The following is a 14,205-nucleotide window of genomic DNA, read 5'->3' on the forward strand; positions in this document are numbered from 1 at the left end:
GTGGGGTTTTTTTTCCCTGAAAGGAGCTTAAAATTTACCAAAGCTAATTATCTTTTTGACCCTTTTTTTGGGCAGAAACTCACCAATAGTTAGTGAATAAAATACCTCTGGATTGGCCATCCAGCACTACATCTGCAATGCCAAAGGAAAGGAAAAGCAATCTTCACAAACAATGTGACGAGCTCAGATTAATTCCAGGTAACACGACACTAGGTCATGATTCCCCACAGTAGATTCTTTTGGAGGCTTGGGGAGAGAGACACAAGAGGCTCAAAATTACATAACAAGCAAGAAACTAATTTCCAAAGTAGAAAGTATGACATTTTGAGCACACAGTACTGTTCATCCAACAATTGTCTGATGCAAGATCATCACTCCTCTCTGAAAGAGACCCAATGATTGATGTCAATGTACAAGACAAGAGTAAGGTCCCTCTTCTTTGTAGCTACCCTGTCACAGAGTCACAGAGAGGCTCTGGTTGGAGGGTACTTAAGGAGATCATCTGTCCCTGGCTCAGGCACAGCCACCTAGAGCTGGTAGCCCAGGACTGTGGACATGCTTGTAATATTTCTGCATTTCAGTGTTATTCCCCCTAGGACTGCATTTCTCATATTCCCCACACAGTTACTTACAAACACAATACCTAAGCCAATGGTAGAGGTATCTACAACTGTGCTGTAGGTGTAACACTTCTCTGGAACAGCAAAGATGGTCTCTTGTACTCGGCTGAGCTGATGCACAAAACTTGGGTGTCTTTCTGAGCAGGAGGTAAGAATGAGCAGGGAGTGGGAACCTGACCTGCAATCTTTTTAATATCACACCACTAAGAATATTTCACATGCATTTCGTAGCAGCTGATCAACCTTTGCCCACGCTGTGCTAAACCTCTGCTTCCACTAGTTTGGAAGTGACAACTGCTCTAATCTCTGGGAATAGGCTTAAAAAGTAAAAAACCCCATTTGTCAATCTGGAAGCAGCACAGCCTCGTCTTTTGGACACATGCTTTCATTCCCATTTTGATGAAAACAAGCTCCCTACCTGCAGACAAGGAGAAGCAGCATGATTTAATGGAGGTTGTGGTAAATCTTACTGATACAATGATATAATGTTACTGATACAGCGATATGTTAATAAAAGAAGCTTCATTACTGTGGAGCAGCAGATGGTACTGTAAATACAGCATGAACAGGTCATAACTAGTTTGGCAGCTGTGCCCATGGAGCCAAGACTTCAGTTCATGAGTGTTCCTGTGTACTGGTTCCAGTTGAGTGATGGATGCCTTTTAGACAAGGTCTCCCATGCACACAAACATCCTAATAAAACATCTTTTGCATTTTGCGTTTATAAGGAATACATACAAATATGGAGGAAACAGAACACAACTGCTGAGCAATCAAAACAGTGGCAACATGCTGTCAATCCTAATGACATCTACTCTCTTCATTCTGACCCAATGAATTGCAGCATGAACTTGAGCTAATCAGCCTCAAGATTAGCTCAGTTGGCCAGAGCATGGTGCTAACATAACCAAGGCTGGGGCTTCAATCCCCATATAGGCCATTCACTCAAGAGCTGCACTTCAATCTTGTGAGTCCCTTTCAACTCTGAATATTCTGTGATGTCTGTCTTTATAATTTACTTCACAACACCAATTGCCTCTGGATTTTGTATTAACACATATCTATATTTCTATAGAAAAATATATATGTAAATATATTTTATAAAATTATAAAGATATTTAAGATATACTTAAATTAAAAATTTGATATATCTAAAAATGTTTTTCCTTGTAAATGGGATCTCATTATTACATATGGCCTCATTAAACATGATTATTAATTCAATAGTTTAAGAAGTGATGAAAAAAATTACCTTTTGAAGAACCATAGTTGATAGCTATAGGATATAAGAGATAACAAAAAAATTAAAGAAAATAGTTTATTCTGAAATAATAATTGTGTAATTTTAAATTACTGTGATATACAATACTGTATAGTGTCACGTTATACTAACTCTCAAAATTCTAAAAAGTAAATCAGTGCTTCCTGAATGTCATCATAGTTACCTGTATATTTCCAAGTATATTTTCTCTTGCTTAGCACCCAAGAGGATTTAAAAATTATGATCTTTTGAATACTGTATTATGACATCCAGCAAATTCTGTGTTTTATTTTTAATCACATAGGCTTGTAATTTAAATCAATACACAAAAAACATTTAACTATGTAAAGCAATTGTGTCTAGTTGAACTATAGGTTTAACCTTTGCTACATGAAAGACAGTACAAAGTTTTAGCTTTCACAGTAGTGTTCAGTTCACAGTGACAACCATGGGCAGTACTACATCAGCCAAAGAGCTCACAGCACAGCCCTAAGTAACTTATGTTTTTTATCTAGAATTTGACTCATGCTGGATGACAAACCATTGCAATAATGCCATAATGATGTGCAATTAACAACTACAAACAATTAATTTTTTGTGGCACTTCATTCTGCAAGAAGTCTATTGATCACTGTTATAATAAAACAAAATTGAAGGTGTATTCTTTTGCCTTGCCTTAAAATTTTGGGACTAGATTTTCACCTGGTAAAGGTAATTTTGTAGCTTTTATTCCCTTTTTCCTTACTGTATTTTTGGAAATCAAGTTTACTACAAATTTGTGGAAAGTAAGCTATGGAACAACAGAAAAGGACACACACACACACACACACACACACACACACACACACATATATATATATTATCACTAGAGAGAAGAGAAGTGATATGGTCAATGCCATGTGTTTCAAAAGCCATCAGCTATATGAAAAGCATTGTAAAATAAGAAGTGCTTGAAGTTGCTTTCTGAGCCTTTAGACTGACCATTTTCAAGAACTGCAGCTCTTTCTGGATGTTGATTTGTTTTCATTTTTGTTTTTCTGCAGCTGCAGGGGATAATTGCTGATCTCTAATGATACCTTAGATGTGCTCATAAATCATCAATGCACAGAAAATCTCATAGCAAATATTATCTAAGTCTCAAAAAACTCATGGGAACTGGCAATTCTATGGAAGCATTAAAAACTGTGAAATTTTGGAAAACTACAGAGATATCATTTGTGCAAACAGAGGCTACTCTCTTTTATATCATCAAATGTGAACTTCAGCCCTTGCAGTACCGTTGATATCTCACTCCTTTCTTGATCTCTTTGGAGAAGCAAAAATAGTGTGACGTTATTCACAGAAGTACCAACAATCCTAAATGGAAAAGGACTGGTCTAAGGACCTAATTTTGCCATCGACTGGACAAGCCACAGCTCTCATCAGCCTCACTACAAGATTGCTCAGCACTTCATACCACTGAATTCTGCTGCAGTTTTAGTCTTCGGTCTTTGGAGCCGATCCATAAACTCGCCTCCTTATTCCAAAATGTTACAACAGGATGTAATTAAGTACAATTAACAAGGAGGTCAAATGGTCATCTGATAAACACTGGTCCAAACAGGCAGCTTGAAAGGTCAGGGCTGTTTAAGCCACATAGTATTGATGGGAAAGAATATTATGATTTAAGGAGGAAAAAATTCCAGTGACTAAAACTGAAGAGATTTACATGCTTTCTATATTACATACACAAAGCCATGCACACAGAGTGATTTGCATGCACACATGACTCAGAGACACACAAACCTATATTCTGAGAACAAGAGCTAAGCTAGCCACACTTCCTCTCTTCATTGCACCAGAACAAAAATCTCAGTTTTGGTGCTTACATTCCAGTGCCTCTTTCTCATTTTCATTATTTTGTAAACTGTATTTTAAGAACAGCAAACTTGTTACCCTTATAGAAGAGCCTTTTTAGCCCTTTCTAAAATAACATTTGAGATCATCATGATGAAGTGCAAGGTGTTTTGAGGCTTTTAGAAGCAAAGTATTTTACAGAGCACACAGCCAGAGTAAAACACAAAAGCTGTAATAGTCCTCTGCAACTTCAAAGAATGGCAATGCACAGAAGAGAAAATGAACTCAGGATTGTTTGCCCATCCTCATTTTATGGACTGGAAAACAGAAGCACAGTGTTTTCATTGTCTATCTGAGGCTCTTCAGGATTTTCCTATGAGGTTGCTCTGATATTTCACTCTCTGACTCAGCTGGAGTGGGACTGACTCCCTCCAAAACCTTTGCATACATTTAATTTTCATGTATGAGGCAGCAAGGTAACCTGTTCAGGAGCAGCAAATTAATCTTCGGGATCACTGGCACGTTATGACTTGTAGCTTTTGACAAATATTCCAGCTGAGCTAACCTTGGGAACAACCTTCCCAGAGCTATGTTCCTGCTGGATCTCCACCATCCTAAATCACCCCAAAGACTACAGCTGTTATGGGATTGTACACTGGGCTTGGACTTGCTCCCACAGCGATATCATCCACACTTCTCCCACTCCTTCAATTTCTCAGCTGGTGTTTTGAAAAAAACTGTGCCACCAGAATCTCATGGCTCTAGGCACCAGATACCATCAGATACCATCTGCCCACTGCTCCAAATTCAGAGTCCCTGCTTATTCAGCATCCCTGCCCTTTTTTTTTCTAAGGCCTAGAACAAAACAGAAATAGGGTTTTTTTCCAGAATTTTATTCTTTCTCAGAACAGAATTTAACACCTCTAAGTCCAAAAATTATGCCATTCACAATCAAAAAAGTCCAATAAAATGAATTTTTAAATTTATTTTGCAATATCTTACAGGGGCATACCCCATGTGTATTTCCCCTCCATTTTTGTTTTAAATGGGTATGCCTAGCCAAATTTATTTTAATTTACAATAATTACTCTGGAATAGGGGTACAGTTTTAACAAATCATATGAATCTAACTTCATTAATTTGACTACAGTCAAATACTTAAGGAATTAAAACAACAACAATTCCATTTAATTAACCCAGTCAACAAAGGGATATAATTACAGAATCATCAAAGCTGGATAAGACTTTAAGGTTCTCATGGAGTCTGAATAAGTAATATTGTTAAGTCAGATAAGGATAAACCTTACAGAAATTTCAGTTGTACAAATTTCTTCCTCATCCTGACTCTCCTTGAATTAGAAAATGATGTGGCACTTTGCTTCTGCAAAGTCACTGGTTATTAGCTACAAATACATATCATGAACAAGCACTAGCTGCCCTGGTTAGTTTTCTAGGCTTTGACTCATTAATAATTTTTGCCTCAGTTTGCCTTGAATTACAGTGGGAAAAAAGTAGAACCACATTTTGGTAAGGTACCGCATGTGCCTCATATACTACATGTGTATTAAGTGGTATAGTAGTGGTTAATAAAGCAAGGTTCTTGATCTATTGGACCAGAATAATTGCTCAAAAAGAGCTGGGAACTAAACACCAAAATTCACCTCGTGGAGCATCTCTCAATGACTGGGAAATTTCTGAGTGGAAAGCTGAGCTACAAAATCTTTCCTTTTCTACTTTTATTACAGTCACGCGTTTTGTATAGAAAAAATTCATAATTCAGTACAAAACACGAACCAGCTCTTGCTTGGTGTACCCCACCCACAAACTTAAATAATGTAGTTGTCAGGGTTGACAAGTTCTGCCTGCTGTAGCATTTCTGTGTTTTATAGGAAATTTTAACCAGGGGTGTTATTTTAAGAGATGAGCAAATAGGGAAACCCCATGGCCTAGCCAATAAATATGAACTTTAGGTGCAATGGAGCACTCATAAATATGACTCAGAACAAGGGGATTCATTGTTTCTCCTGACCCCTCTTAGCTGCTCCTCTGATCTCAACCTCTGTGTGCGTCATGGCAGCCCTCATCCTTTAACCTGCGGTTTTTAAAAGCGGCTCCCAAGTTATTTACGGCTGCTAACGTGAGTAGCCCGTCTGTGTGCTCCCGGCACACACATACCGGAGGCTGGGGGGAGCTGCATTTGTTTTGCAAGGATGGAGAGTTTTGCCTGAGAAGCCAAGTGCCTGGGGAGGCTGAGGTAGCTGCTCTGCCACAAGGGATTCGGGAGAAAAGGGCTCCCTTTGCCTTCAAGGCTCACTCAGAGGAGAAACCCACACCTGTGCTAATTTTGCCTTTCATTGGTACATTATCTCTCTCTATCATGCTCTTTGCTCTTTCTCCATCTGCATTCACCTTCTCCCTACCGTGACAAACTTCCACTTTTGTAATCCTACTGGCATGGGAAATGCTCTCATGGGAATGCTGGCATGGGAAGTGCTGCAACATCATGCTCCACATGAGGCACAGAGGAGCAGGACTAAATCTTCCAGCAATTTCTGCAGAGGCTATTTCTCTGTTGAGAACCTTTCCCATGCCCAGCAGGTCTGTATCCAGCCCTGCACATTGGCTGCTACCTACTGGGAAGAGGGATGTCCTCCTAAAGCCCAGCCTGTGCTTTGCTGCTTTTCTGTCATACCTGCTCTCATTCCTTCCCTCTCCATCTCCTGCGCTGTCGCCTGGACTCACCACTTCTCAGCCTTTAATCCTTTCTGCAGCCAAATGCCACTGACATAAAACTAAAGTTCAGTGACCCTGCCTAGGCAGCAGGGGTTAGAGACAAGGGAAAGGACAAGGAGGAGAGGATAGGGAAAAGTGTGGGAAATAATTATAAAGTCTGGTAGCAGCCAGAGCTCTCCTGAAGCCCTGGGGAGCCTTTCTTTAGCTGGAGGCTGCAATTGGCACTTCATAAACTGTTCATTCTCAGCTATGTGGAAACACCAGACGACACCTAGAATGATCAGACTGCAATCAATCATTTTTTTTCCAAATTCTATTAGTATGTGGGCCTATGAAAGCAAGCTGAAAGAACTGCCATGGCTACAGAGAAAAGAGAAGGGAACTGCCCCTGTCATAATTACCCCCATCACTCAGGCAGTAAGTAGGCAGGTAGCCACAGCAAAATTCCTTGCGTAATTTAACATTCGGAGAAAATAATAACAGGAGCAATAAGTGTGGGAGATTACATAGATGCCGAAGTTGTCCAGTTATCTTAGAAAACAACAAGAGTTTAGGGAGAGAATCAAGAGGCTCTCCATCCAATCCATGGCAGGATTCCTCCCCTAATACTCTCCACACAGAGATGTCTCCACAAGCCTGCCTCTCTCTTTCATGGTTAGCCAGAGTCACTGCCAGATTGTGTTTTCCTGGGAAAATATGCACTGTACAATACATGCAATCCCCAAAACCCCACCCAAAGTCTGTGTTTAGTCTGGAAAGGAACACTTTCTAAAGAAGAAGCGGAACTAGGTCAGCCGTTCTTCCCAATGGGAAAAATATTAATAATAATATATATTTTTATATATCCATACATATATATAGCTTTTCACCATGCACGTCTAACCATCTGCTAAATCAGTTTCTCTTCAGTTATCTGCAAATTCTTTCAAACCTGTCGGCAAGGAGAGTCAGACAGTTTTATACCCCAGTTAATGGAGAGCTTGACATTTTTTTGGCTGGGTAGATACAATAATTTACTTGGATTTAAAGTGTTAACTTTGGCAAAAAAATTAATTGACAGTTATAAAAACATTATTTTGTTAGATGATATTTATGGATCACACAAACCTATTTTGAGGTAGAGCTATATAGTTCTTAAGATTCATGTAACTTGAGAGATTTCAAAGGAAATATAAAGCATTTCAATATAAAACAACAAAGGTAGTGTAATTCAGAAAAGGGATATGGAGGATATTTCTTTCTAAAACTTAAAAGCAATCTCCAAAAACCTGTTCTGCCATTGCACAGAAATTGGTTAAAACTATAATGAATTGTAAGTATTGGATGAGGATTTTTAGGTCATGTCATCCTGTATGTAAAGTCCTTTTGTTCTAGAAACAAAGAAAAGTATTTTACAAAGAGTTGTCTTAATATTTAATTTGATCATAGAAAATTATTTCATAATTCATAGTTATTTCTAATGCCTGACTGTACTAGGTCACATGAAATTCATTCCGTTCACTTACTGAGTGATAAAGCTTTAATAAAGGGAAAAAAAGTCTTAGAATTTCGAGATGTCAAGTGATGTCTACTTCGGATGAAAATTAAGTGAGACCTCCTTGATCCAATTTGTTCTAAATGTTATGTAAAAGAGTGAAAAACGAGGTTTCAAAACCTTATTGACTTGGGGTTGCCATTGAATAAAAGCTTCAAAGATGTTTTCTCATTTTTTTCTCAGTATTGATCCAATTCCACAATTTAAGATATGGGGTCTATTTATAATTTTACAAGTTTTATCTCTGCAATAGCATCCCTCTGTTTAAGGCAAGATAATAGTGCTCTTTCCATCACTTCAGCTAAGGCTGTGTCAATATTTTCTTTAGAAGCCTGGGTTTATACACTGAAACTGTGCCACAGCCAAAGAAATTAATGTAGGGTTAAAATTAAGACAGCAACATCTGAAATCCTGTGGAAAAGAAAGAAAGTGCACTCATTCCTGAGCTTTAGGAGAGAAGTTAATGATCCTGAGGCCTTTTTGCATGTATCCTTCAAACCCATTCCTCAGCTCCTGGCATTTTATAGCTTAGCACTCCATATTCCTAGCTGATGATATGTTAGCTGTGAGTGGAAGGCTGTAGAAACTGAATTAGTTTAATTTAAGAAATGAGCTACTATGTATGCTCAGGGTCTAATTGCAGCAAGGAATCCTTTCTCTTACGTGTGTAACAAAAATATATTTTTACAGGTATTTGGTGTGGATTGAGGTACTGTAGGTTTCTCAAAATAGCTGTAAAATTTGTTCTATACCATGTTAGCATTTTCCAGTGAACACAATGGGCTATAAATCTTTTGAATTTATGTATTTTCTTAATGATTCAGGTTTTAAAGAAGCATATAATCTGTGAAACAGTATTCAAAGTTGGGATAGAGAAGCTGGAGAAATATTAAAAGTCCTCTGTGCCTCAGACAAAATTTCCATTGATTTCAGTGTCTAGTTTAAGAACTGAACACAGCATGTGCGGTTTCAAAATTATTCTAAGATTGTGGAATCATTCACATTGTCTGTGAAGAAGAAAACATATCTTTCTGAGGTGGGCTGGTTACTTTAAAAATCTCAGTAATTATTGTATCCTTCTTAGCACATGTACATCAGGGGTCACACATTTTATTGTAATCTGCACATTCAAGTTTTTGCAATTAATTTTATATGCTAAAAAAGAAAACATAACAGAAAACTACAAAAGCAGATATATATCTCCCATTTTATGGAAGGTTCATATCAATTAACAGGAAAATATGAAGAAAGCAAACAGGCTGGCTTAGCAAATGAAACAATCTGTTATGAGAAAAAATTAACAGACGTGGTGTAAAAAAAATGAAAATACAGACCATTGGAATGGCATAAGAAGGAATACCTAAGTATAGTGGATTTAATGATCACTTTGATGATAATGGAAAAATCAGTATTTGAAATGTTTAAACGTAGTTTACAAAGGGGCTGCTGTTTTTCCAAGCCTCATCCATGTAGATCTATTTTATTCAATACGCCTCTTTTTGTAAGAGGTGAAGAGTGGGAACACTAACATTTATCTTAAAAAAGTCCTTCCCTAACTAAATTTTGAGTGAGCAAAAAAGTGAGTTGGACTGCATAAGCATTATTTGCCTGTTCTCTGGGGAATGGGGTATCCTATATATTTCATTTTGGGAGACCAGCCAAAAAAGAAGATGCCAGAACTCTAAAGAGTCGGGGTTTTGCAATAAGACAATAAAATATTATAATAGGATTAAAAAAACACCCAGTCAGGAAAACAAAGTTCTGAATTTGAAGGTGATAGAACCAGATCTTCGAAAACCCCAGTGTGTTTAGTGGAGGATTTATTCTTTGACTGCTGGACCAAACCCAGTTAACTCCTCTGTTACACTCATCAATATTTATGGCGAGTTGCCAACACACACAGTCTTATACAAAACACAAGACAAAATCTCTGTCTTGTTGTATCTTTCAAGAAAGAAAGAGATGGAAATTTTCATATAAATTCCAGTAGAAAGAGCAGGTGTTTACAATTTTAACTTCAGGAAAAGTAAATGTATTCTTATTTTTCTCCCTGGTTACTTGACAGAATTATGATTGCAGTTCCCTTGATAATTATTTTCTAATTTTGTTTTTGAAAGTGAGGTATTTGCAGCTTAGACAGGTTGGGGTTTTAATCAAAGTTAGTATAAAAGTTTAATTTTTTATTCGTTAATATGAAATTATTTGCTTTTGTCTATTTTTCCTTTACTTTTTAATCTTTTAAGTCTTTTCAATTCTTATGCTTAATAATTGCCATCTAACCTCTCAGCTACATATTTCTTGTTTCAATATACATGTCTTAAATTTCTATAACTGGTACAACTATGTACAAAAGTTCCAATTTAAAATATCATGATGATTAATAGAGTTTTATAATTACACATTATGTAATTAATGGTGTGCAAGTATGAACATGGTGAATACTATTTTCAGAGCAGATTTATTTGATGCAAGTTGTCCGGGGCTTCAATTCTAAATCCATTTGAGTTATTACTCTGCTGCATCAGCATTTATTGATTTTAAGGTACAGCATTAGCATTCACTTATCACTGCATATTTTTCCCCATTCTCCATTAAAAGAGCTTGCCCTCATCTGTCACAATCTCATACTGCATAAATCATATTAAATGGTTACTTGTTTCCATGATTTATTTCATTTTTTTGTTAATTATACTGAAACATAGGATTGTTTAATAAAAATGTTGAAGCTAATCTGTATTGGTCATCAATATTTTTTACGCATTTTACACCATGGAATGTGTGATATACCACAATATCCAACTTGCATGGAAGGGTATTAAAAGTGAATTAGGATTTAAACTATCTTAGAGCTGAGACACATTTTAATTTTACAGATGCCAAATCAAACATGATATTTACACAGTATTTTAAGTTAATGGTGTCTATTAATATTAATCACTAGAAAAATACAGTATTCAGTCCCAGTTTTCACAGTTTTGAAACATAAGATAAGCTTTAGCTTCCCAGAATTACTTTCTTAAGGCAGCACTGGCATCCAAACAAAATAAGACAAATATTAGAAAATTCCTATCCAAAGGAAGACTCTCAGCTGAAACCTGAGTTCTTCCAGAGAAGGTTTTTGTCTGGGAAAGCACAGTAGGATCAGTCTAGGACATATCTGACTCTGCAACTTCAAAGACTTCTACTCATTCACTGCGAGAAGTCCTATTGTAATCAAAGACATTTCTGAAATCAAAGGCTAGGACCCATGTAAATAGTCCTCAGGGATGCTGATGGAATGGTCCCTGATATATTTACAGAGGGTACTTCTCAGGACACACAAGGAATATTTTTGCAGGATCAGTGCCTTGACTAAAGCTAAGGATGAAAGTATTTCTGATTTTTCTGTATAACTTTGCTATTTTAAATTCAGCTGACTCCAGAAGCTCTGGGTAAATCAAGGCACACAATGTTAATTTAAAAGTAATGCATGAGCAATATCTAACTGTTTCCTAATGATATGGAACACACATTCAAAAAACAGATTCCATTTCTTTCCTAACCTGCTATTTCCGGAGTAAAAACAACAATCAAACGTATTTAGAGGTGTGGACATTTGTTACTCTTAAGGAAAAAGATCTCAGACTTGAACACCTCCTTGTCAGCCAAATAACTAATGAAAAGTGATTTTATTATTATGGAAAATAAACTCTAGAATGTTACTTTCCTAGAATTTTAGTATTTGGAGTAGTAGTATTTACTAAAAACCGGGTAGACGTAAAAAGTACAGAATGTGTGTGATAAAATGAAGGTATTTTGGAACATGTGCCACTGTTAAAAAGTTTCTACAGAAAGTATTACCCTGGAAAACAAGAGTTCATCAGAATTTGTACCAGCTTATTGTGAAACTTCAAGTTTGCAATTAAAGCTCTTGCTATTCCAGTCCAATGAGAAGTGGCTTTTTTAGCCAAATTTATGAGTCCTGCAGCATTTCAAATACTTATAAAAATACTAAATGGATTTTTTGAATTATTTGCAGCTTTCTAGATGAGATTTAACTTGTGCTTTAGTAAAGAAATCTGTAACTGCTTTTTTCTCCTACAATGTAACTGGCAAGCATGTTTATTACACTCAGAAGCCAATATAATTTAGTTTTATCAGGTTTTCTGTCTGAATTTATATAATTTTCAAAAGCATTCTTTGCTTGCATGTTTCTGGTGTTTAATACTCTACTTGTCATTTAATTTATTTATGACAGAGAAAATAAGAACCATTGTAGATTCTGAGCACCATAGCAGTATAATAAAACACAGCCTGTTGTTATTAAATAGAAATAACAAAGGAACAGCAACAGATTATTTAAAATCCAGCCATTCAACTAAAAAGATAATAAAATTCCAACTCTTAACAACAGAAAAAACCCCACTAAATAACCTAAGAATTTTTTTAATGGTTTAACTTTTCCCTTTTCATACCTTTTTAGGCTTTAAAATATTAACAACTGTTGTTTGTTCATGTGTAAGCTTTAAGGAAAACACTGAGGGAAATAACTGAGCAATAGGCATAAGTGTTTGATTCTTAGAGATTTAAAAAAAAAAAGGAGTTAGTTGGCCTAAGGCTAGAATTTTCATTACATCAATGAAAGAAAGAAAACAGAAGCCAGCAGAGGGAAGTTATAGAAACTGACTTTATATAAACAGTGAGAAAAATCTTTTTCCATGGCCACCTACAATGTAGCTACTTTACCATCCGTATGATTTTTCTTTTACCGGTGGCACAGCAGCCAGGGCTCAATCCTGCTGCTTTAGAACAGGTTACAGTTCGGCCGAGAGGTTTGCCCTTCACAAGAGCAGGCTAACAGTTTGTCAGAGAGAGCAAAAAGCAAAAAATATTTCCACATACCTAAATTGACAAAGCTCATGACCATGTCAGCATCATTCAGAAAGTTGGTGTCGTGCAGGCTGGCTAAGGGAGGATTCTGTGTGCTCAGGGGGCTCATGCGAGATAATTGCATTCTCCGCGAATATCCATTTGGAGAGGCAGGGTATCCTTTCCGTATCCCTCTGCTCTCCCCTGCCATTGATCCCTTCAGTGAATACTCCAGCTCCTCAGAATCCTCTTCATTTGTCATGGCATTATACAGGTCCAGCATGAAGAGGGGTGCAGAAGAAGCCTGCTTTCCTGGTGAAAATGGTCTGGGTCTGTGAGGTAAACCCAGGATAGAGAGAATCTCTCTCTGAATCTCCCTTCTCTCATGGTTCCGCAGCCTCCTGTAAATAAAACTCGAATGGACATGATTGTCTCCTAAACCTCCCTGTGCGTGACCCACCAGAACCCAGCAATTCCAGAGCAAGCCCACGAAAGCTTTGAGCGCAGTTAGGTTCATCTTTGAAAAGAAAAAGAACAAGGAAAAAAAAAAAAAACAACAACTTTTCTCCTACTTGTTCTGAGTTCCTATGAGGTCTGCTTTCCCAGTAGTTGAAAAACAAAATTTACCTATTCTTCATGTCAATGTCATCTCTAAACGTAACATCGTAACATCTTTGGTGATTCCTCTCCCCCCACCCTGTTTAAATATTATGGAATGTGTCAGGTTGCAGTTATTTCTAAGAAAGCTGAAATTCAGACTTCCAATTTTCCACTGTTGTTATCGTTTTTTCTGCATTTATGGAGCAGAAGACCAGTATTTTGTCAGCTGACCTAGGCATTCCTATATAAACCTTAGATAACCGGGTCTTTGGCGGGGAGCTGTATTAGCAAGAGATGTTCTTCTGACACATTGTAGTTCCCAGAGTTATCTTTCCTCGTTATTCTGAGTTCTTCGTACACCTTGCGCTCTTCCCAAGATAAAATCCTGAGTCACAGATTTGTCTTGATCTGTACCTTGGTGGTGTCACACATATTTGTCCAGCAGCCTGGAGATGACTTTAACATCTTTTGAATCTCTTGAGTGTAAAGTAATTCTAAAGCATGTACTAATCAAATTAATGTGTTGCCATGAATTTACTTGCAAAAAATAACCTTCTGTAAATCCATTCAACCCTTTTCAGCTTCTGAACTGTTATTTCCAGCTGTAGCAGGCACAAATATAACAGCTCTCTTCAAGAGAGATCTAAAGACTAATGTAAGCACAACCCTGCTGGGAAAGAAGAGGCTTCTCATTGTAATTTGAAACGGGTATAGCAAAAAAGTCTTTAACCCTTCTCTTGCCAGATAGAGCTTTAAACCTCTCCCCCGTCTCT

At 37.1% G+C, this 14,205-nt stretch overlaps 1 protein-coding gene across 3 annotated transcripts in view; it reads right to left on the reverse strand.

The window, feature by feature from the left end:
- The window catches only part of BMP5 (bone morphogenetic protein 5), a 57,110-nt gene extending 43,105 nt beyond the window's left edge, over window positions 1–14,005 (reverse strand). Inside the window, exons 1-2 of one of the 3 annotated variants that reach the window (XM_059469429.1) lie at window positions 13,847–14,005; window positions 12,866–13,233 (exon numbers count right to left, since the gene is read on the reverse strand). In XM_059469429.1, the coding sequence (XP_059325412.1) occupies window positions 12,866–13,115 (250 nt within the window). In that variant the 5' untranslated portion in view covers window positions 13,116–13,233; window positions 13,847–14,005. Of the gene's footprint in view, window positions 1–12,865 lie in introns of all 3 variants that reach the window. The other 2 variants (XM_059469428.1, XM_059469427.1) reach the window with 2 other exon arrangements.
- Window positions 14,006–14,205: the final 200 nt, after the last annotated feature.

Source organism: Ammospiza nelsoni, chromosome 3, assembly GCF_027579445.1.
Source record: "Ammospiza nelsoni isolate bAmmNel1 chromosome 3, bAmmNel1.pri, whole genome shotgun sequence".
Lineage (NCBI taxonomy): Eukaryota > Metazoa > Chordata > Aves > Passeriformes > Passerellidae > Ammospiza > Ammospiza nelsoni.